Source organism: Metopolophium dirhodum, chromosome 3 (assembly GCF_019925205.1).
Source record: "Metopolophium dirhodum isolate CAU chromosome 3, ASM1992520v1, whole genome shotgun sequence".
In the NCBI taxonomy this organism is placed as follows: domain Eukaryota; kingdom Metazoa; phylum Arthropoda; class Insecta; order Hemiptera; family Aphididae; genus Metopolophium; species Metopolophium dirhodum.
The window spans coordinates 7146463-7168302 of NC_083562.1; the positions used below are offsets into that span (position 1 = coordinate 7146463).

General features: G+C 34.0%; 1 protein-coding gene across 8 annotated transcripts in view; it reads left to right on the plus strand.

Moving 5' to 3' along the window:
• Window positions 1–21840, plus strand: part of LOC132940287 (protein sprint) — a 93555-nt gene that overhangs the window by 66319 nt on the left and 5396 nt on the right. For 6 of the 8 annotated variants that reach the window (XM_061007787.1, XM_061007790.1, XM_061007791.1 and 3 more), the window contains 9 exons: window positions 16566–16736; window positions 16890–17077; window positions 17172–17263; window positions 17338–17487; window positions 17887–18015; window positions 18091–18932; window positions 19006–19454; window positions 19550–19721; window positions 19803–19938. In XM_061007787.1, coding sequence (XP_060863770.1) covers window positions 16566–16736; window positions 16890–17077; window positions 17172–17263; window positions 17338–17487; window positions 17887–18015; window positions 18091–18932; window positions 19006–19454; window positions 19550–19721; window positions 19803–19938 — 2329 coding nt within the window. Of the gene's footprint in view, window positions 1–15753; window positions 16367–16565; window positions 16737–16889; window positions 17078–17171; window positions 17264–17337; window positions 17488–17886; window positions 18016–18090; window positions 18933–19005; window positions 19455–19549; window positions 19722–19802; window positions 19939–21840 lie in introns of those variants that run through there. The other 2 variants (XM_061007794.1, XM_061007788.1) reach the window with 2 other exon arrangements.

The following is a 21840-nucleotide window of genomic DNA, read 5'->3' on the forward strand; positions in this document are numbered from 1 at the left end:
ATCAAAATACCTACTATCGCATAATACGAATACATGTTTCATCCATACGTTATAATGATTTGATTTATTTCATTTCATCATAAAAGTACAAGTTTACGTGGTCTGGACATTAATTATCGATTATGTTGCGATGCATAAAATATGCATGTTATGTTAAACAAGTTAATAATATATAAATATTGTATTGTTGACCTTGATTTATAATTAGATAAACCACTCGCGCCTGCCTTCCAGGTTTAGTAAATATTATTATTTTTAAATGAGGTGAAAAAGTTTAAAAGCTTATATTTTAAAGAGGTGTGTTTCGAAAAGTTTCTCTAATAAATAAATTAAATAGATTTAGTATTTCGAATTCCACTTTAATTTGATTTCATTTACTTTGACGAACAACAATAAAAATCAACGTAGCGGAATTTCACACAAAATGTCCCTCATAGGTATAAGGCAAAATGTGTATAATTAAATCATATCTTCACCGAATCGAAAATGGATAGGTAGGGAGCCTGGGGGCTATTACAGAAGGGGCATGTTGAGCAACAAATGTTTACCGAGTTCAGCGCTTTAATGCGGAGAAGGAAATTATTGACTCGTCTTACGCGCACTGTCGCTTCTATCCAAGATTTAATAAATCAGCATTTTTTTTTTCTGATATTCTCTATATAAATAAGATAATACCTTTTATAAAACGATTTTAATTGTTAAATATTTTTATCATTCATCTGTTCATTTGTTTATTCGATAACAACACAATTTTATAACAATCGATTTATTATTTCCTAGTTATGGTTCATTCTATTTGAATTATACTATAATATTATATTATACTATATGCGGCGATAATGTAATCATCGCAGAGACCCGATGAAGATTTGATACTTCGATTTTTGTTGTTTAGTCGACTATTATAGACGAAACACGTCAACAAAACTGATAATTGATTTTGTATTTTGATTGATATTGGACGCAACGTCTTTTCGTGTCCCGTTCGGTTGTTTGTCTCGAGGGGACATTATCGAACTATAAGCGCCAGCACGAGACTCTTCGTCGGGGATGAAAATGTACGATTCGTCGTTATCTTTATTGCACCAGACTTCGTGTCACGGCGTCAGTTATGATTGCGAAAATAAATGTTAAAAACTCATCACGTCGTAAAAAAATACCTAGTATTTACTTTTCTATGTATTTATTATTTAAAAATAATATTTTTATGATTTCGCCGTCGTCAGCAATTTCACTCTCAGAATTCACTCCAACCGTAAACTGCAACTATATATAATATTATAGTATATTATACTATTCGTATACCGTCGGAACGACGACGACGTCGTTGACTTCACTTCCCGCGCGGTTTTTTCTTTTTTTTGCCTCCTTGTTCTTGTTCTTGTTTATCTCATTCATTTGGTTGCAATAACACACTGTATTACCTATGGAAAAAATCACTTTGGACCAGAACTCCGTGGACGATGAATTCTCATCAATTCTCGCTTTAGTCTTATACGGTCAAAATATTATATGCGAACACGACGTGTGCCGTTAAATATGCGATGGCCAATAATATATAATATTTTATTTTTTCAAAGAACAAAACAGTCGGCCCCCGCTGAACGTGTTCGTGTAATATATGTGTTTATGTGTTATATATTTATACTGACGATGGTTGCACGACGGCCCGCGGTCTCCGACACAGCCATCCGGCCCTCTGCTGCCCCAGAGTCGGACAATGATCGATATAACTACGCTGTATACATATTTTTTAAAAATATCAAATATGTATATTATAATATTTGGCGAGCGACCGAACTCTATTCGTCAAAATTATAGTGCCGAACACTGTGCGGTTCGACGATTTTTCTGACATTTGTGCATTAAAAAAACGCGCGTTTTGTGTCACTAAAACAACGGTGACTATATAGTATTTTATCAGGTATGTTTCAGCCATTTGTCGAGCTCCTCACAATAAGTGGCGTGGCGTGTAGTCAGTACCGAAAAACCACTATGAAAACTGTGACATTCTCTGTCCGGGGAAAAAAATTGTGGTTTTTAGACGTACCTAACTAGTTTTTTTTTCGATTTTATTTTGTTATTTGTTTTTAATAACAATTAAGTAGGTATAAACATTATTGTTTTATTTTTTTTTCGTTACAAACGTGTTTCTTATTTTAAGAAAATATGCATCAAAGTACGAACTTCATAGTTATTACATAGATTTTTGAGAAAATATTTTTTATTTGTATGAAAACTATAGCACTTTGCTTTTATTGTGTTGTATATATTTAGAAGAAAATATGATTACGATTTACGTGGAAAGGTTGGCCGGAACGTTAATAACAAATTATTATTTAAAACACTGGCACTCGCGTCCAGGTAATAATAAGGTTATAATTATTAATTGGACTAGGTCAACTGTAAATAATGTTATTTTACGTTGAGATGCTTAAGATGAATAATACATAATAATGTAATACACTGCATCTACCTTGAAAGTTGAAAGCATAACAATATTGTTATCTATATAGTGGTGTTATTATATTATATACGTATATGTTTTATTATGTGGACTAAGAATATTTAAATTTGAACAAGTGATAACATAGTATAATTTATTAGTAGATAATTACCTGCGTCGACGACATTATCATTTTTATTCGAAAAACAATATCTACATTATACATAACACACAAAATGAGTAGGTAACTATCATAATATGATGTACTATATTATTATAGTACATTAGTGCCCTAATCATTTATTGTGTTTGGAAATTAATATGATAAAAAAAATCATACTTTTTACTCATTAACCGAATAATATTTATTATCATTATATGTGTGATAAAATTACACACATTAACTTATATTTTTAATTGCGAAACTGTTTTAAAATAATTTTACACGTACCTATCGCGTTTTCACAATTTTCCACCAGATGAATTGAAGAAGTATAAGCTCGTTAACCGCATAATATATATATAGCTATATAATATAATACAATATAATAATAGTAACGTAGTTGCCCGGATAACGTTTGTTGGTCTGTCAATAACTATTGTAATGCCTCGTTCGTATAAAATAATTAATACGCATCACTTCCTCGTGTCGTTTCTCAATATTTTAACTGTGCAGTGTTTTTAGCAGAATCGAATACGTTTTTTCCCCTTTAAATTTTTGAGTGGCCATTCAAAATTAAATTAAGTATTAATTCATTAACCGCTGCAGGGTACGATAATGATTAATGCGTCGTTCTAATTTTACGGATTCGGTACATTTTAGATTATTCGACGAAACTATATTGTTGAGATTGTTTTAATCCGGACAAGCAGTAACAAACTTTATAGGTATAGGCACTGTACATCAGCTCGGCCGTATAAATCGATCAGTATACGTACAGCTCTTAATCCGTAAACGGTAAAGAAGTGAGCGTGCACGTCCACTGACCCTCTTACGTCTGTTCTCTGATTATATGATTTAATGTGCTACTTTACCGACACGCACACAGTCTCGACTTAAAAGTTTATACTCATTAATTATTAGTATTTATATATTATTTCAACTGCAGTACCGTTGTAACATTCTTATCGTCTTCCGACAAAATTGTCTACTATCATTACATATTATTTTACTACATACCTATATCGGGTTATTATTTTCGTAACTATAATGTTATATTGTGTTATTGAGTCGATGTCCGACGGTAGCTGGTAACGTAAATCATCATGACTAAGGTTTTGGTTATTTATTAAAAATGTATTAACTATAAAACTTTGATAAACCTAAACATAGTATTGTTTTCCTACCAACGAGTATTGTTGCGTCGTATATTTCAAAAGTTTTTAAAAAATGATTAAAGTAATAATAATTTATAGGCTAAAAAAAGCATAATAATATTTTATATTATTGTTTTTAAGTCCACTCACAATAGCTATATACTATTGTAAATTGAACAGCAAAATTGTCAACCTACATATAGCTTCTTTTTATAATATTATAATCTTAATTTTGTTCAGTTTTATTTTATAATTTTGAAATGTATGACCGAAAGTTTTTCAATTCCGCGTTTTTGGATTGATAAACTTTTCAGTAGCAACGCTTATAAAATGTGTTTTAGAAACAGAAAATATATAAAGTGTATATATAAAAAAAATAGAAAGTCGTTAAAAAAAAAACCAATAGCTTGCAGCTCGCCACTCTCAGAATCTCGAACATCGGTATAAATCGACTACAGCCGTGAAACGTATATTATATTATATCGTGTTTCAGAGTCTACGGAAAATCTGGTCGGATTTTTTTTTCTCTCTTGTCCATTAACAATAATTACACTTTACGCCGCCGTCCGTTCGTTTAACTTGGATGTACCCGCGCACCAGTACATCATATTATGCTTCTGCGCATATTATACACGCAGGTGTATAATAATATAATATACCGCATTATATTATTCTTCTTCTGTGCAGTTATTATACGCATTCCGGCAACAATATGTCTAACGAGCCGGTACGCAAGTCAGTCGGGATTTACTCGTTTATTTTTTATCCGCTTCTCTTACTTTGGCAAAGATTTCAATTAGAAAAAAAAACCTCGGCCCACGGTCGGGTACTCCGGGTGAATGGACTCGGTAGGGTTACACACACACACACACACACATAAATAATGTGCCTCCGTGGCGTGCAGTGCAATACTGCAGCCGTTGTACGACTGTGCGTGGACGATATTCGCTTTTGGTGTATATAGGTAGCACCGCACAAAAGCCAAATACTGGATGCGTGCATTAAAATAATAATACCCGCGTGCGTATAAAATATTTTAGCCCGAGGAAAGTTTGCCGACGTCCGCCGCGTCTTTGGGGAAGGGCCCCCACATAACACAGTGTATTGCGTACTTAGCCTTCCCCGCGTGGTGTGTACCTATTGTCGGACGGATGCTGCTGCTGCCGGGTCGGCTGCAAATAAAAGCCACCGCGGTCTCTCCCCTAGCAGCGATGTGTAAGAGCACGGGAAACCTTGAATTATCCCGCGATTGTGCTGTAGACCGTGTGTACGACACATCGCCGGCGGTCGGGTTACTCTGTACACATATATAATAGTACGATATTATGACGTAAAGGTACCCCCCCAAACGTTAGCGAATATTGTCGCGTTCGGCAGAATTTATCGGACGATAACGAATCGATTTCGAGAATGTATGAAACGGCCGAGCGTCTAATTAAACGACGACCACTGCAACGATCATCAATATATTATAATATTATGTACGCTTCATCGCGTGATGCAATAGTCTTAAATCATATTATAGTCATCGTCTCCGCCCTGCCGAAATCGAAAACGCTGCAGTTTTATTCGCGCATGTTATATTATACGTTATATAATATATTGCTCGCACAGTAGTATATATTATAATATATCGCATAGCAAATCTCGGTTTTCTCAACTTTTCGCGGGAGGAATAGAGAACGTGTTTTGTCGCCAGAAATTTTGAAAGTTTGTATCGTTCTGAACAATTACTGAACTCCGAGAACGTGTGCCTACTGCATGTTTCTGAAAAGTTTTTTTACCAAAAATTTGATTAGCCTCGATAGTGTAATATTTGAACTTTAGATTGCCCGTGATATTTTTACCAAAGGTTCATATTGACCTCGATGGTGCGTAATACTTAAACTGTAGATAGGCAGCAATGACATTTTGATTTTTCACAGTGAGAATGTCGTGCTAACCTCAAAACCAATTACACGGCCCCACGCTTGTCTCAAAAACACGAATCAGTAGATATACGCGAATTCAAATTTGATTAAATTGGCCATGATGGTTCTCAAGCGAAGAGAGATTATATTATTATGTACCGACGATTTATGGTTTGAAACCGTATCGAAGTCGCAACGCAATAATGTCACACGTTACGTTATGAATATTGTAATTATTTCATTCGGTCAACCGTCGAATATAAACGTTTTGTTGCCATTCGTCAGTATAATTGTCGGTACCTGTAATAATAATAATTGTTGTAACGAAAACGAATTACGCCGATTTATCTTTGAAGTATTATAGGTGGTATATACACAATAAGTGCGTTTTTTTCTCTCACTTAAACTTTTGTATTCGACGTTATTAATGTCATTGTACTTTCCCTCCAAAGTACTCGCTAACTACACTCAAAGTCGTGAAAATGTAATAATTATTTCCCTGAATGTTGTATTTAATTGTATGCCATTGAAATATTATTATTTTATTTTTATTGTGCACATTTTTTTCTTTGTATATTTAATCACCCTTTTAAAAAGAAACTTGGACTTTTTACACTCTTATTATCAAAACTCATAATATTTCATGTTTTTATTTATTTATTTCTATGGCTTTCTTCATATTGTTGTATTAATTTTAATTAAAATGACGCATGGATAATACCATTTTTTATTAAACTTATATAATAATATACCTATCATGTACATATACCTTCTCCAAGCGTATGTAATATCTATCAAAGTTCTTGTCCGTTTACGGCTTGACAAACAATATCTCGAGGACTTATTACAAAATCATAGAATAGTATGTCCATTGTGATTGATACGTGAATCCGGATCGAAATCGAAATATTTTTTATTTTTTATTTTGTCTCTGCTCCATCGATCTCGAGTTTTCATTTATTAAAGTTCGTGTCTAGTAGAATTCTTATTAAATTTTTTTCCACAAATACGAGCGAATTTAAGGCGCAGTGCCAATGTTGCAGCAGCAGCAGCCAGCAGTTGTTTACGTGTGTTGAAAAATCAATTTTTTCTCAGTCGGTTGTGTGCGTGCTAAGACAATAATTGGAACGTGCTGTCTTAAACGCCGCCGTTCACTTTTTTATTCACTATACACTATAATTCCCAATTTTAAAAATATATTTATTTTGTCCATTTATGCGGCCATACATATTAATTTATTGATGTCTACGAGGGATCTCACGTACAGCACATAATTATTTTCATAATATTATATAATAAACAATACAATATAATATGGCGTGGTAAATATAACAATAATACTATTTATTATGATATAGAGATAATATTGGTTATCCACAACAAATTACGAATACTGCAAATAAAACAAGACCCACTTATAAACACTAATTAAAAACGTAAGTTATGAATTTGAAAAACATACACTCGAGAGATACAAAACTTTTGTATCAAATAAATCAAAATTATTTAGCGAATTGCATTCTCAGGAGATACGATCAATGGAATTATTATAATTTACAGCCGTAAGAAATACAGTGGATTGAAATTGAGAATGCAGGACAAGAGACCGCGTAATATAGGTATTGAGGGATATGAAAATTTAATGATTACAGAAAACAGTAACTTTGAAAGTTACAAGTTTAGACATACACCAATATATAAACCTGCGTCTGGAGGCAAGGGATTTTAAATTATAAGTGCGGCCCGGGTGGTTGTTAGAGGCGTACTCAAGCAAGGGTCGTTAGCTTCAACATTTTGCTGTCTTTTATAGCCAATGAGGCGTACAAATCGTCTCTGGACACGCGTTCGAGTGATTCAATGAGACCAATCTGTGAAGGATTCCATAGAACTGAACATAACTCTAAAATGCGTCCAATTAGTGAGACGTACAACATTTTGAGACACAACAAGTTTTTGAATTCCTTAGAATTTCTGATTAAAAAACAATATGGCTTCTTGGAGCTTTTAAGCAACTTTGTTAAGTATGAGTGAAAAACAAAAAGGCTTAATTGGAATACAACTTCGCGAGATCACGAACAATATATATTAACTTCTTCGAGGCGATCATTAATGACACATTTTGTTTTAATTAAGTCGGTAAATCGCCAAAAACACGATTTAACGTTTTGTCAATAATCCTCTCTGAAAACAAAAAACCCAAAAAAATTAATACGCATTTGCAGGTTCTTACGAAAAAAAACAAAATATACACCAACCAACCTTCTCTATATCGCCCGTCTGTAAACCGCTGGAAGTTATATACTACTGTATAATATTATATACCAATGTATATAGGGCCCGCCGCCACTGCCGCTACAGACCAAGTATTTTTACTGTATCGCCAATAAAAGGCACCAAACACCTAAAAACACGATTTCACGTTTTGTCAACGATTATCCTCTCTGAAACCGAAAAAAAAAACCCAAAAAAATTAATACGCATTTGCGGGTTCTTACGAAAAAAAACAAAATATACACCAACCAACATTCTCTATATCGCCTGTCTGTAAACCGCTGGAAGTTATATACTACTGTATAATATTATATACCAATGTAGTGTCGCCACCGCCGCTACAGACCAAGTATTTTTACTGTATCGCCAATAAAAGGCATCAAACACCTAAAAACACGATTTCACGTTTTGTCAACGATAGTCCTCTCTGAAAACGAAAACAAAAGCAAAAAAACATTAATACGCATTTGCGGGTTCTTACGAAAAAAAACAAAATATACACCAACCAACATTCTCTATATCGCCCGTCTGTAAACCGCTGGAAGTTATATACTACTGTATAATATTATATACCAATGTATATAGGGCCCGCCGCCACTGCCGCTACAGACCAAGCATTTTTACTGTATCGCCAATAAAAGGCACCAAAAACATGATTTCACGTTTTGTCAACGATTATCCTCTCTGAAACCGAAAAAAAAACCCCAAAAAAATTAATACGCATTTGCGGGTTCACGAAAAAACAAAATATACACCAACCAACCTTCTCTATATCGCCTGTCTGTAAACCGCTGGAAGTTATATACTACTGTATAATATTATATACCAATGTAGTGTCGCCACCGCCGCTACAGACCAAGTATTTTTACTGTATCGCCAATAAAAGGCATCAAACACCTAAAAACACGATTTCACGTTTTGTCAACGATAGTCCTCTCTGAAAACGAAAACAAAAGCAAAAAAACATTAATACGCATTTGCGGGTTCTTACGAAAAAAAACAAAATATACACCAACCAACATTCTCTATATCGCCCGTCTGTAAACCGCTGGAAGTTATATACTACTGTATAATATTATATACCAATGTATATAGGGCCCGCCGCCACTGCCGCTACAGACCAAGCATTTTTACTGTATCGCCAATAAAAGGCACCAAAAACATGATTTCACGTTTTGTCAACGATTATCCTCTCTGAAACCGAAAAAAAAACCCCAAAAAAATTAATACGCATTTGCGGGTTCACGAAAAAACAAAATATACACCAACCAACCTTCTCTATATCGCCTGTCTGTAAACCGCTGGAAGTTATATACTACTGTATAATATTATATACCAATGTAGTGTCGCCACCGCCGCTACAGACCAAGTATTTTTACTGTATCGCCAATAAAAGGCATCAAACACCTAAAAACACGTTTTCACGTTTTGTCAACGATAGTCCTCTCTGAAAACGAAAACAAAAGCAAAAAAACATTAATACGCATTTGCCGGTTCTTACGAAAAAAAACAAAATATACACCAACCAACCTTCTCTATATCGCCCGTCTGTAAACCGCTGGAAGTTATATACTACTGTATAATATTATATACCAATGTATATAGGGCCCGCCGCCACTGCCGCTACAGACCAAGTATTTTTACTGTATCGCCAATAAAAGGCATCAAAAACATTATTTCACGTTTTGTCAACGATTATCCTCTCTGAAACCGAAAAAAAAAACCCCAAAAAAATTAATACGCATTTGCGGGTTCACGAAAAAACAAAATATACACCAACCAACCTTCTCTATATCGCCCGTCTGTAAACCGCTGGAAGTTATATACTACTGTATAATATTATATACCAATGTATATAGGGCCCGCCGCCACTGCCGCTACAGACCAAGCATTTTTACTGTATCGCCAATAAAAGGCATCAAAAACATTATTTCACGTTTTGTCAACGATTATCCTCTCTGAAACCGAAAAAAAAACCCCAAAAAAATTAATACGCATTTGCGGGTTCACGAAAAAACAAAATATACACCAACCAACCTTCTCTATATCGCCCGTCTGTAAACCGCTGGAAGTTATATACTACTGTATAATATTATATACCAATGTATATAGGGCCCGCCGCCACCGCCGCTACAGACCAAGTATTTTTACTGTATCGCCAATAAAAGGCATCAAACACCTAAAAACACGTTTTCACGTTTTGTCAACGATAGTCCTCTCTGAAAACGAAAACAAAAGCAAAAAAACATTAATACGCATTTGCCGGTTCTTACGAAAAAAAACAAAATATACACCAACCAACCTTCTCTATATCGCCCGTCTGTAAACCGCTGGAAGTTATATACTACTGTATAATATTATATACCAATGTATATAGGGCCCGCCGCCACTGCCGCTACAGACCAAGTATTTTTACTGTATCGCCAATAAAAGGCATCAAAAACATTATTTCACGTTTTGTCAACGATTATCCTCTCTGAAACCGAAAAAAAAAACCCCAAAAAAATTAATACGCATTTGCGGGTTCACGGAAAAACAAAATATACACCAACCAACCTTCTCTATATCGCCCGTCTGTAAACCGCTGGAAGTTATATACTACTGTATAATATTATATACCAATGTATATAGGGCCCGCCGCCACTGCCGCTACAGACCAAGTATTTTTACTGTATCGCGTTTCACTATCGCTGTACATCGTTCCGTTTGTGTCGTGCGTAATACGCGGCTACCACTGACGCCGCGCCTCGCATTTCGTTATACGAGACGATTTTGTTATTCAGACATCTATATACATAATTATTACAAACAAAGTGCAATTAGAATTAATGTATTTGAACTCGACTCGAACGATGTCCCGGTCGCGGACGCGGAGTGGCGGCTAATAATAATTGCTCTGTGCGTGCAGTGCGGTATAGAGCTATAAAGTCTCTATATATATTATGGAAATCGATATGGGCCGTCAGCAGTGTCACCTAATACGCGTGCAGTGTACCATTTTGCGTGTATATAACCTACCTATTTAATATTGTTATTATAGCCCATCACACTATATATCCGTATCGAATGCCTACGTCGTCCTTATATAGTTTGCAGACCCCACCCACTTACTATACGCTTGATTCCGAGCTTTGGGACCGTAAACAAATTCGGACCCTCGTCTCGTAAAAATTGGTTGGTCGCATCGTGTTTGAAATAGAATATTCATTATTCATAAACGGATCGCCGAGCAATTTGTGTTTATAGTACTTCACACATTCGAAGTATGTTTTATAAATAATATACTGTTGTATGCTTGTGCACAGAAAATCATTTTATTGGTTGGGTTAAAAATTAACGTTCAATAAGTATAATAATTATTACGAAACGTTTACGAACAACTGTATAATATATATGTTAAAACGCTACAGAGTGGCGATTCTCATAAAGGCGTTATTCATTTTCTCGAAAGTATTAACCATTAGCGGTTTTGGAAATATGTTTGTAGCACCTGATTTGATGCAGGTAATTAAAAAAACATTTAAAAGATGATTTAATTTTTAAGTAATTATATTTTCAAGTTTTTATTTATTGAATGAAATGAATTGTTATTGAATGCAAACAGCATTTTTATTTTCATATTCAGGTTTTCTGAGAATTTCAATGTATAAAAATGAAATTTCATACGATGGGAGTTAATGAGTCATAAAATATTATATTCAATGTTAGAATTTTAGATAAGCAGGGTTGTAGACCAACATATTGCGGAGAACCCATGTACCACTCAACTCCGGTTACCTATCTAAAATTTAAGTACTATTACTTATCGCTGATTAACTACTTGTTCGAAATTTGATTTTTATGTACCTATGTATTTGAATTCTCAGAAAAACCTGCTTTGGAATATGAAGTTAAAATGTATCCTGTCATAAAAAAAAAGTAAAACAATAAAATTATTAAAAGTGTAATATTTGTTTGTAATGACTTAAAATGAATTATGTAAAAAAAATATTTGTAAAAAACCTCTATACTTTTAAATATAATTAAGTTCATTGTTAAAAGAATCACCTTTTATACCTAATATATATAGGTATAATATATTATTATATTGTTAATACAAAAATATATTACTTGATTTCAACTCAAAAATTTCGGGACTTCACACAATTAATATTTTAGAAAAATTATTCACAGAATATATTTTATTCAAATATACATTTAGATCATGTTAATAATCGTGGAGTCTATAGTAATTTTTATGACTTTTATTGAGATTTTTATTTTTTCGTCAGTTATTTTTTTTTTTTTTTTGATCCCATTTTTTTAACTTTTGATTGAATAGAATTGGTATATATATAACAAACGTGTATACACCAATGGTGTAGTAGCCGTCAGACATAGTATTTTTTTCACATCATGAAGTGCAAATTAACACCAATATAATAACCATTAAAATCGGTGACCGGTTTTAAGAAGTCAGTGTTTTCGTACATTATATTAATATGATGGTTTGTTATTACAAATTGAGTTCACGTGTTTGTGTTTACGCATATAATTATGATTAGCTGTTTAGCAGTCATAATATATTATTATTGTAACGTGCTTGACGACGATCCCGGCCCAGTGTGGTATTTAATATAATTAATAATAAACAATATCAGAATGTCTATGTCATATTATATTTAATATATTATAGTGACAGCTGTCACACGCATTAGCTATGTTAATATAATGGATAAAACGTTATTATTTTTATTATTTAAAAAAAAAAAATACGATTACCTGTAGCTGCTTCAGTGCAGCAAGACATATAGTGAGACGTAATTATATGGTCACCTATGCAACTCACGTGTAGAGGTTCGTTTAGGCGTACTACCTATACTTAGGTATAGAAAATATATCATATAAGAAATGGTTTTAAAAATTATACCGTTCAACTATATAAGTAATATACATTACGCACAAACAACCGTAACAAGTTGCGTGAGTGATCTTTTCGGCAATGTAAAATATAATGTTAGGACCATGATGGTAGCTCGTGTGATATTCGGTCAATTGCCACCCGCTGGCCGGCGGAAGGACATTTTAAATTTGAACAACGCACTTGTGGATGGATTCGAAACTGACTGTTTTTCAACGTAGGCACTGAATATTGATCGATTTAATGATGCTATGGGGATTTGAAAAATAAGTCTGGACTCTTTATTTTCTTGTCTTATTTAGACCCTCTTAAAAACTTTTTAGAAACACTCACTTATAAAAATTTGACTTTAAAATGTAAAAATATTATATACGTTTTCGTTGTTTTCGACGAATAATTATTTACTTATATGTTTTTCAGGTGTATAAGTAGAAAAAGTTGTTCTTAGGACCCAAAGTAAACATAATATTATATTATCATGACGTTTAAACAATCGGTTTTCAATATCAAAATTCATAAAATGTTTAATTTTTGTACTTGTAAGGCTGGAAAAATTAAAAAAGAATTAATTTAAATTGATCTTACTGGAATTAAAAAAAATACAATATCATCAAATTATCATAGTAAATTATGTGTGAAAACTGTCCGCATACAGGTGGCAATTTTAGCTATCCCTAAAAACCATCGGGCGGTAAATGGTCGGGCGGCAATTGACCTAGATTCAGCGCATATTTTTGTGCATATTACAATATATTATATTTTTCATAATATGATGGTATACTGCAGCGTATGCGCCCGGGTCATTTATTAATGATAAATTGCCGAATATATCAGGAACCGAACGCGCTTTTATGGATGGATAAAAATCTAGTAATCGACCGGCCACTGTGTGATGTCCGTCTTCATATTTTCGATGCGTTTTAGTCATATTAACGTGACTGCACGTTTCGAGTGTGCAGTCGTCGGAGCTCCGTGTAATAAAAACGTTCATCGATGGTAATATATATTATGTTAGTCATCGTAATCTGGAATACCGCCCATCATCGTTGACAAACACATTTTCATTCTCATTACGGTATATTGTTATCGGTCGAAAACCGTCTCACGGCGGATTATCCGCAATATTATTTCGTAACTTGTAATTGAATTTTTTATTTCGGCGCCCTCTGATATTGCAGCAAACGGCTCGCAAGACGTCCCCAAAAACCGTTATTTTCGTAACCTACATGTTATATTGAGCTATACCGTCATCGCAACAGCTTTAAAATAAGACAAAAAGAAAAAATCCCATAAAGAGTTGGCAAAAGTTCTGTGTACGCGCTAATTGAAAACCCGTGTACGGCGGACGAACCGAAGAAAGTTACCGCGTTATGACCGGAATTGCCCACTCGTCCCCCCCCCCCCCCCCCCCCATACGGTCCCTCCCTGTCGCCCGGCCCATTCTATCGCCCTCGTACACATATATATATTATACACTGTATATACAGTATACCTTATATACCGGAGTGGACTATATAGAGTCTCGAGAGTCTTCGTGCAGGCGTGTATGATGTGCACCTGTATAACAGTGCGGACACATCGGTCTTCGGGGAGGGTGCAGGGGGATGGAAGACGTCTTTAATCAAGTGCATCCCCGACCCAATGCCAAATCCAATCGTCGGAAAACCCTGCAGTTGTACCGCGTATGTACGCGTGCGTTTGTTTGCCAAGCGCAATTAAGCTGATCGCTGTATCGTTCCAACGGAATTGCATCACCAAACCGATTTTATAGTTTTTAATTGAATCTGCGTGGTTACAATATGTACTAGGCTATACGTATTATAATACATATATAGCCGTATAGGCTCGACCGTATCGGCAAATTTTACCCGCACTTAGCCACACAGCATCGATCTATAGCATAGGGCGTACCGAGTGTAGGTGTGTTATTGTCTAAAAAAGAGTGTATTGATTTCAAATTTTGTATAAATTGTCTGCGTATTGTGCGGAACGAATTATGTTGACGCATACTTTATAATGCATGGACAATTGCAAGACACTGCATTCGTTTTATCGGGTAAATATCTAATGGCTTATAATAGTGATTCTTTTTTTTTTTTTTTAATAATAATTTATAGGCTTATATAATCATTTAAATAATTTATTATTATTACTATTACAAACTGTACTTCTGTTATAATTGTATTGTTTGTGCAAAGTTTGAATACACTTTTCAAAATCGTAAACAATAAAATATTGTTTTATTATCTTGACTATATTATTTTGGACTATCCACCACAAACTGTTGGTCTAGTGAACCACTCATCTAATATATAATAATATATCTAAAATAGGTACCTATTACAATTAATATAAATAAAACAAATTCAAATATAATATTATGTCGTTTATGAAATCAAGAAATAAGATACAGTCAGATATCTAGAACAATAGTTAGAATGATATTAATTTGTGAATCCCATTATACATCGCACGTGAAAATTAATTGCAATGTATAATATTTTTTATTTATAATGCTATTCGAATGGTTCTAACTACTTTTTCTGAAACTATTGTATAGGTAGCTTACAAATGTTTTACGAAGTTCTGACTTATGTGCGATGTGTTCAGTGTTGACGCGTTATTAAACTATCCATAATATTAACTATTTTTTTATAAATACAAAATGATATTGAAATTAAATTATGTAAAATAGATTGAAATAATATGCAATAATTTACAATAATCAACGCGTTCAATATTTATTCACCTCGAATTTCAAAACGTTATTGATGGTCAAAATGCATAAACGATGATATTGGACAATGAAAACATACGCAGAGAATATGTAATGAACCGATTTTATCTTACTAGAATTTCCTTTTGTATTTTTCGAGCGTACCGATTTTTTTTACTTCGTTGTAAATATTTATACGTAGAGAGATTGTCCTGTGCGAAATGTTGTTCTTCGACATCCATTTGGCCGTACAAACTAACCGGATATACCGCGTACGCGTAAAATTAAAAATAAAATCAAAAGTAATTGGATGGTGATGTCACACGTTTTAGTCCTCAGCTATATATTGACTCGATTCTCTATTATTAGACCACTGCCGACCTTAACTAAACGGTGGAGAGCCTAAACGAACTTGGCGCCAACTTTACTCTGTGTAAGTGTATTGGGTTTCGTTTTTTAAGTGAAATGTTAAATTTTCCTCTGAAAATATATAATCTCTTTAGTGCGCACGTGGTAGTCGCGGTATTCACCAACATTACATCGGTGTACGATGTGCACTACATAGGTGCATGTTTTTTTTGTTATGAAAAAATCTTATTTTGCATTTTATCGCGTTGCAACTAATTTCCGAAGACGGACAAGTTGGTGGCACTCGGTAGTTCTCATAAATCTTATTAGATAACGAACTTCAAGACGGAGTAAGGAATGAATTAAAAACAAAAAAAAAAAAAAAACAATAGACATAATGAATGAGACAGCCTTTATAGTGGCCACGGGAATTCCCCTTTATTTGCATTACTCCTCGGGTACGTGTATAGTTTCATAAAAATATTTATATTTTTTTTTTCCTCACTTGTCTCATTATTATTATTATTATTTTTTTCTTTTAACGAAATCCTTACACGTTTTATGAGCACCGCGGTCCATATTAATTATGCCCGGTTCTTCTTTCAACCGCTTTAATTGTATTGTTAATAATACCGAATTTATTACCCATGTTTACAGGACGAAGACGATTATGAAACCAGCAGTGGATCCGTGAGGTCTGGTTCGGGGGACGCGGCCAGTTGTGATATTGGATTACTCGAACGTCTCATACGCAGTCATCCGATATGGTTTCTGCCGGGAATTCAACGGGCCGGTGCTTTTCACTTGTTGCAAGGCAAAGACGACGGGGTGAGTGCATCAATTAAACATGTCTCGGCATATCATTATTATTATTGCCCGTTGTCGTCGTTGACTGCGTAGTGGTCGTATCGTCTTTTACACGACTGCTGCAGCTTATAAACGAATAGAAATCATAGCTAGGCGGTGTGTGCATTGTTTCAGAATTTCGTCGTGAGACAGTCCAGTCAGACGGGCACTATGGCCATATCCGTTCGTTTGCCCAGCGGCAAAGGTCCGTACATCGAACACTATCTCATACAAGCCACTGCCGACAACCGATTAGCTCTGGAGAGTTCAGACAATAAGTTTGACAGCATCCCTATGTTAATTGCTCATTACGCACAGTGCTGGTAAGATATTAATTGTTTATAAGACCGTTGTTATGATGTAAAAAAATAAAAAAAAACATGTAAGACACATTATAATTTATTTACATACTTTCAGCGATGAACTTCCCGTACAGCTTATGTTACCAAAAGCCATACAGGAAGCCAAAAATCGACAGCAACTCTCTTCGTTAGCGTTACTTGGTCAAGGTCGGTGGATTTTCACTTGCCAATAAATCGTTAGTTCTCATTCGTTATTAATATGCAATACGTGTTTTTCACAGAATTCTGGAGGTACCCTATGGCTAGTTCCAGGAGTTCTCCGACATTGGACATATCGCCAAATGACGAACCTACCAAGAGGACATTAAACACATCTATTTCCAGTAGTGCTGCTCACAGTCAATCGAGTAGCCTTAGTAGTTTTAGTAGTGGTGAGATTTGTATATTTGTATAATGATCTGTCATCTATGTATTTATTATACAGTCTATAGATAAATTTTTGAAAAAAAAAATGTATCGTGTTATACGTAATTTTATTTATATATAATATATATATATATTAATATATTATATATATTTTACTTTTATAAGTCTTACACTTTTTAAATGACAATAAAATTTTGTCAATAATGTGTTATAATGATTTCAAGGCATTATTAAAAAAGTTTTCAAAATCACAAGCATTTACAGATAAAATTACCGATTAGTGATATCAGCCTATACATCTGTTTATTATATATTTATATAATATTATAATATGGTTAGACTGTACTATATACATATCAAATGTATAATATACGTAAATATATAATATTAAATTTTATTTATAGGCAATAATAATCAAGAATCTGGTTTTACAGACAGTCACCTGTCTATTGAAGAATTATCAACTAGTCCAGTGGAAAGTATTCAACAAGCTAATGGGATTCTAACTACTTTCAAAAGTTCTTCGAAAGAAGGTAATCACTAATCAATTTAGACATTAGACATAATTCTCAAAAACGATCGTTTATTAATGCTGTATACATTTTTAGGTACACCGTCCTCTTCCGATAACTTATCACCACCGATGAGTCTTGTGAGTGGTCGAACAAGACCCACACCACCCAATACGTTAAACCTGAAATCTTCTAATAGTCCAATAGTAACTTCGGATGTTGTAAGCTCAACTCATATGGCTAAGACACCACCACCACCTCCTCCTCGTTGGGCCAAACCTGTAGCAGGACAACAAAATTTTACTGTTACTACTACTGTTACATTTAGTCTTCACAAAGAAACAACTCCTTCACCACTCATTCAAGTATCTTGTGGACAGTTATCAAAGTCAACAGATGACAGTGAAATTATGCCAGTGATCAAAAGTCCATTAGGTTCAGAAATAACATCTCCTATCTCAGACACAGGAGGCGGATTACGTTCCGGTCGCCGTACCAAAAGAAATAGAATAAAACAATCTAGACACTACAGAGAGAGTGATATATTAGAAACTCCTAATATTTATCATAGAAGTACTTTTGCGGATAAAGTTAGCGACTATGAAGACGTTTGGGGTCCTGACTCGTCTTTGTCTACATTTAAAACTCCTTCTCAAAGCAATAGTGGTACTTATAAAAAAAATACTTCAGAAGTTCCTCCAGAGATGCCACCCGATATTTTGGAACAAACCACCAGTATTCCAACCATTCCTAAAAATACACTAGGTCTTGTTTTACCACTAAACCCAATTAACGATCTCCCATCTATCACCGACAGTACAACCAGTTTATTGTCACCTGGGTCACCAGAGACAAAATCACCCGTCCCTGAAGATGATACGGCTGAAGCTAAACAAAGCAGCCCTTTTTATGCCGAACCTGCGGATGCCATAAGACAAGTAAACTATTTTAACCATTTATATTAAAAACTAAAATTAATACAACACTAATTCAATTAAAAATAATATATAGGCAGCTTTCCTACGTCGCAAGTCGAAACCTTCAACAAATAATTTCCGCAACCGCCATTCAGAGCCGAGTTTTCTTCACCAATGGCCAGCATTAGTTGGCTGTAGCCAATTAACTCGTATTGATTCTAAAGAAGAACTGCTATCTCCTAATGGTAATTACTCTACCAACCAAGCATTCTCGTCATCCGTCGACAATATACCATTGTTGAAAAACTCCAGAAGGGAACCGCTAAAAACTGGTAAGCCTGTAGAAACTCCACGTATTGGTCCACCAAAGCGTGGTCAAGATGGTTCATGGGCAGTAGATTCTAGTTGGGAGTTTATTGGCAACGAAAACGAAAATGCCAACTCATTAGATAACACAGAGCAAACAACAACTAGCCAACCCAATTGTCTAAGAGAATCTCCCGGACGCAAAGGACCTACAATACAAGAGATTATTTTGCAAAGGTAAATTAAATAAAGTCAATTTCCAGACCTTTTTTACGCTGTTCAAAAACATTATATTTATGATATTAAACGATTATTGTTATAAATATTCTCAGGTTGCCACATTTGAGCTTGTACATCAAAGAACCCAGTTCAACGTCCCGAAACAATGATAATACTGAACTACCTGATCACCAATCTACCGATAGCGTCAACAACAATACTTTGAACTTAAGTGGCTTCAGCAATCTGTCTCTTTTATCTCAGAATAGCGATGACGATACTAAAGTAAATTAAATGCTAATTTTAAATGTGTATAGTTATCTATAATATATTTGTTATTTGATTATATTTGTTTTTACATTACAGACGGAATTTTCTGAGCCATGGGATAGTTCAAGGTGGGAACATTTGTTGCCTGTTGCCAATAAAGAACAAAATCAAGCACATTTAAAGCCAGTTAACCGGAACAAAAGTTTCTCTGAACGTTTGGATCCACTTTTAGGTAAGATGGATGAACATTTTACTAATATAATAATTGTATTAAGTTTAACTTAAAATATGTTACTTTGAGTAATATATTTCATTCCGATCCTACTATTTTTAGTTAGGTATATTACAAAATTAGATTTGTATGACAAATACAAAATATATTCTAATGGTAATACATTATTTACCATTTTATTACTAATAATATAAATTATCATTCAGTATGCCACTTTGTACTTCAGACTGAATGTTGTAATATTACAATTAATGTTTTTTTTGCATCAAATTTAAGAATTTTATTTAAGATTTTAAGTTTATATCATAATTGGGTTTAAACATTTTAGAAAATAAAAATGACTGTTTCAAAACTATATTTTAATGCAAGTTTAGTGGTGAGATGTTCAAACAATGCCCATAAGTTGTTATGCATAATAAGACAATAAGTTTGCCTAATTTACATGTTTTTCTACACATTTTTATTCAAAACGTGTAGTGCACACAACAAAAAAAAAGAATAATTCGAAAATTCTTTCTCTCTCTGTCTATCTATCTATCTATCTATCTGTCATCACTATTTGAGATCCGTTATGTTTCGGTATTGAATACAAAAACGGCTTCACATTTTCGACCGATAATCGCATAATAATTACATAGGTAATAATTAATAAATAAATTTGTATTCTTTCCATGTTGTAAGTGGGAGGGGGGTGGGGTTTGAATGAGTCTACCGGCCTGGAATTAATCGTCTAGTAATTAGTAAAAATACGAGCATGGTACATATTATCAGGTACATTATAATGTAATAAGACGAAGTCGCCAGGGGAATGGCTAATATCTGACCAATATACATTTGGTACATAGGTACATTTTTAGGTGATTATACATTTAATTGTTCGGAAAAATCGCCCAACGCTATTTTGTACCTTGTTCGACGAATAAAACGCATAAGTCCTACAATATTCCAAATAATGATATGATTTGTTTCCTTGTTTTTCCCACGATGAACTGGTTAAACGTTTTCATACACGCGCATGACGTGTCCATCACTATTGTAACACTCCACATACTTCTCACTATGTCATAATTTCCAAAATGTTGACTATAGCTGTTAGACGTAGGTATATGATGATAATATTACGTGTTGTATGACCTGTAGGCAGGGTTTGCAACATGCATTTAACCAAACAAATTATTTCTCATTCACATTAATTAAGTCAAGTATTAAAAAGCATGCATTCGCGTTACTAAACGTGTTGTGGTCATAGATACTTCATATTTACTCATGTCTTATCAATTCAATACATTTACCTACAAATATGATAATATATTGTTTTTATTTTTTTCCAATGTATAAATAAAAAATGTAAAACATCCATCTAATATTTTTAGTCAGAGAATGAACTATTATTATAGCGTTAAATTTGCATTCATATTCGTTAGTAAGACTAATAAATTTCCAATCATAATTCGTTGTGTACAATTTTGAGTGTACCACAATATATTCCTAACCCTGCCTTTAGGTATAATCGTTGATTCCACAACAAATCGATGTAGGTACCATGTACCTAGTATATAAATGCATATAGTACATTTTTTACGAGATATCTTTGACTATCCACCCCCCGAACCTTTGTTCTTATATAGGTAATATTATATACCATGTCGTCTTCACCAACTAGACGAACAATTTTAAATAAATAAAAAAATATAGATTTAAAAAGCGTTGGTTGTTCGTATTGCAGACGGGTTTTGGTTACACCGAGCGTAGAGTATATAAATCGTTCGTGATCTCGCGAGATGATGATTAAACACCCGACAGTCATTAAAATCCCGATAAAACGAGTGTACACTGCCGACAGCCGACCGTATTCGTCTGCGATGTATACAATTAATAATAATTAAATATTCAAACGACAAG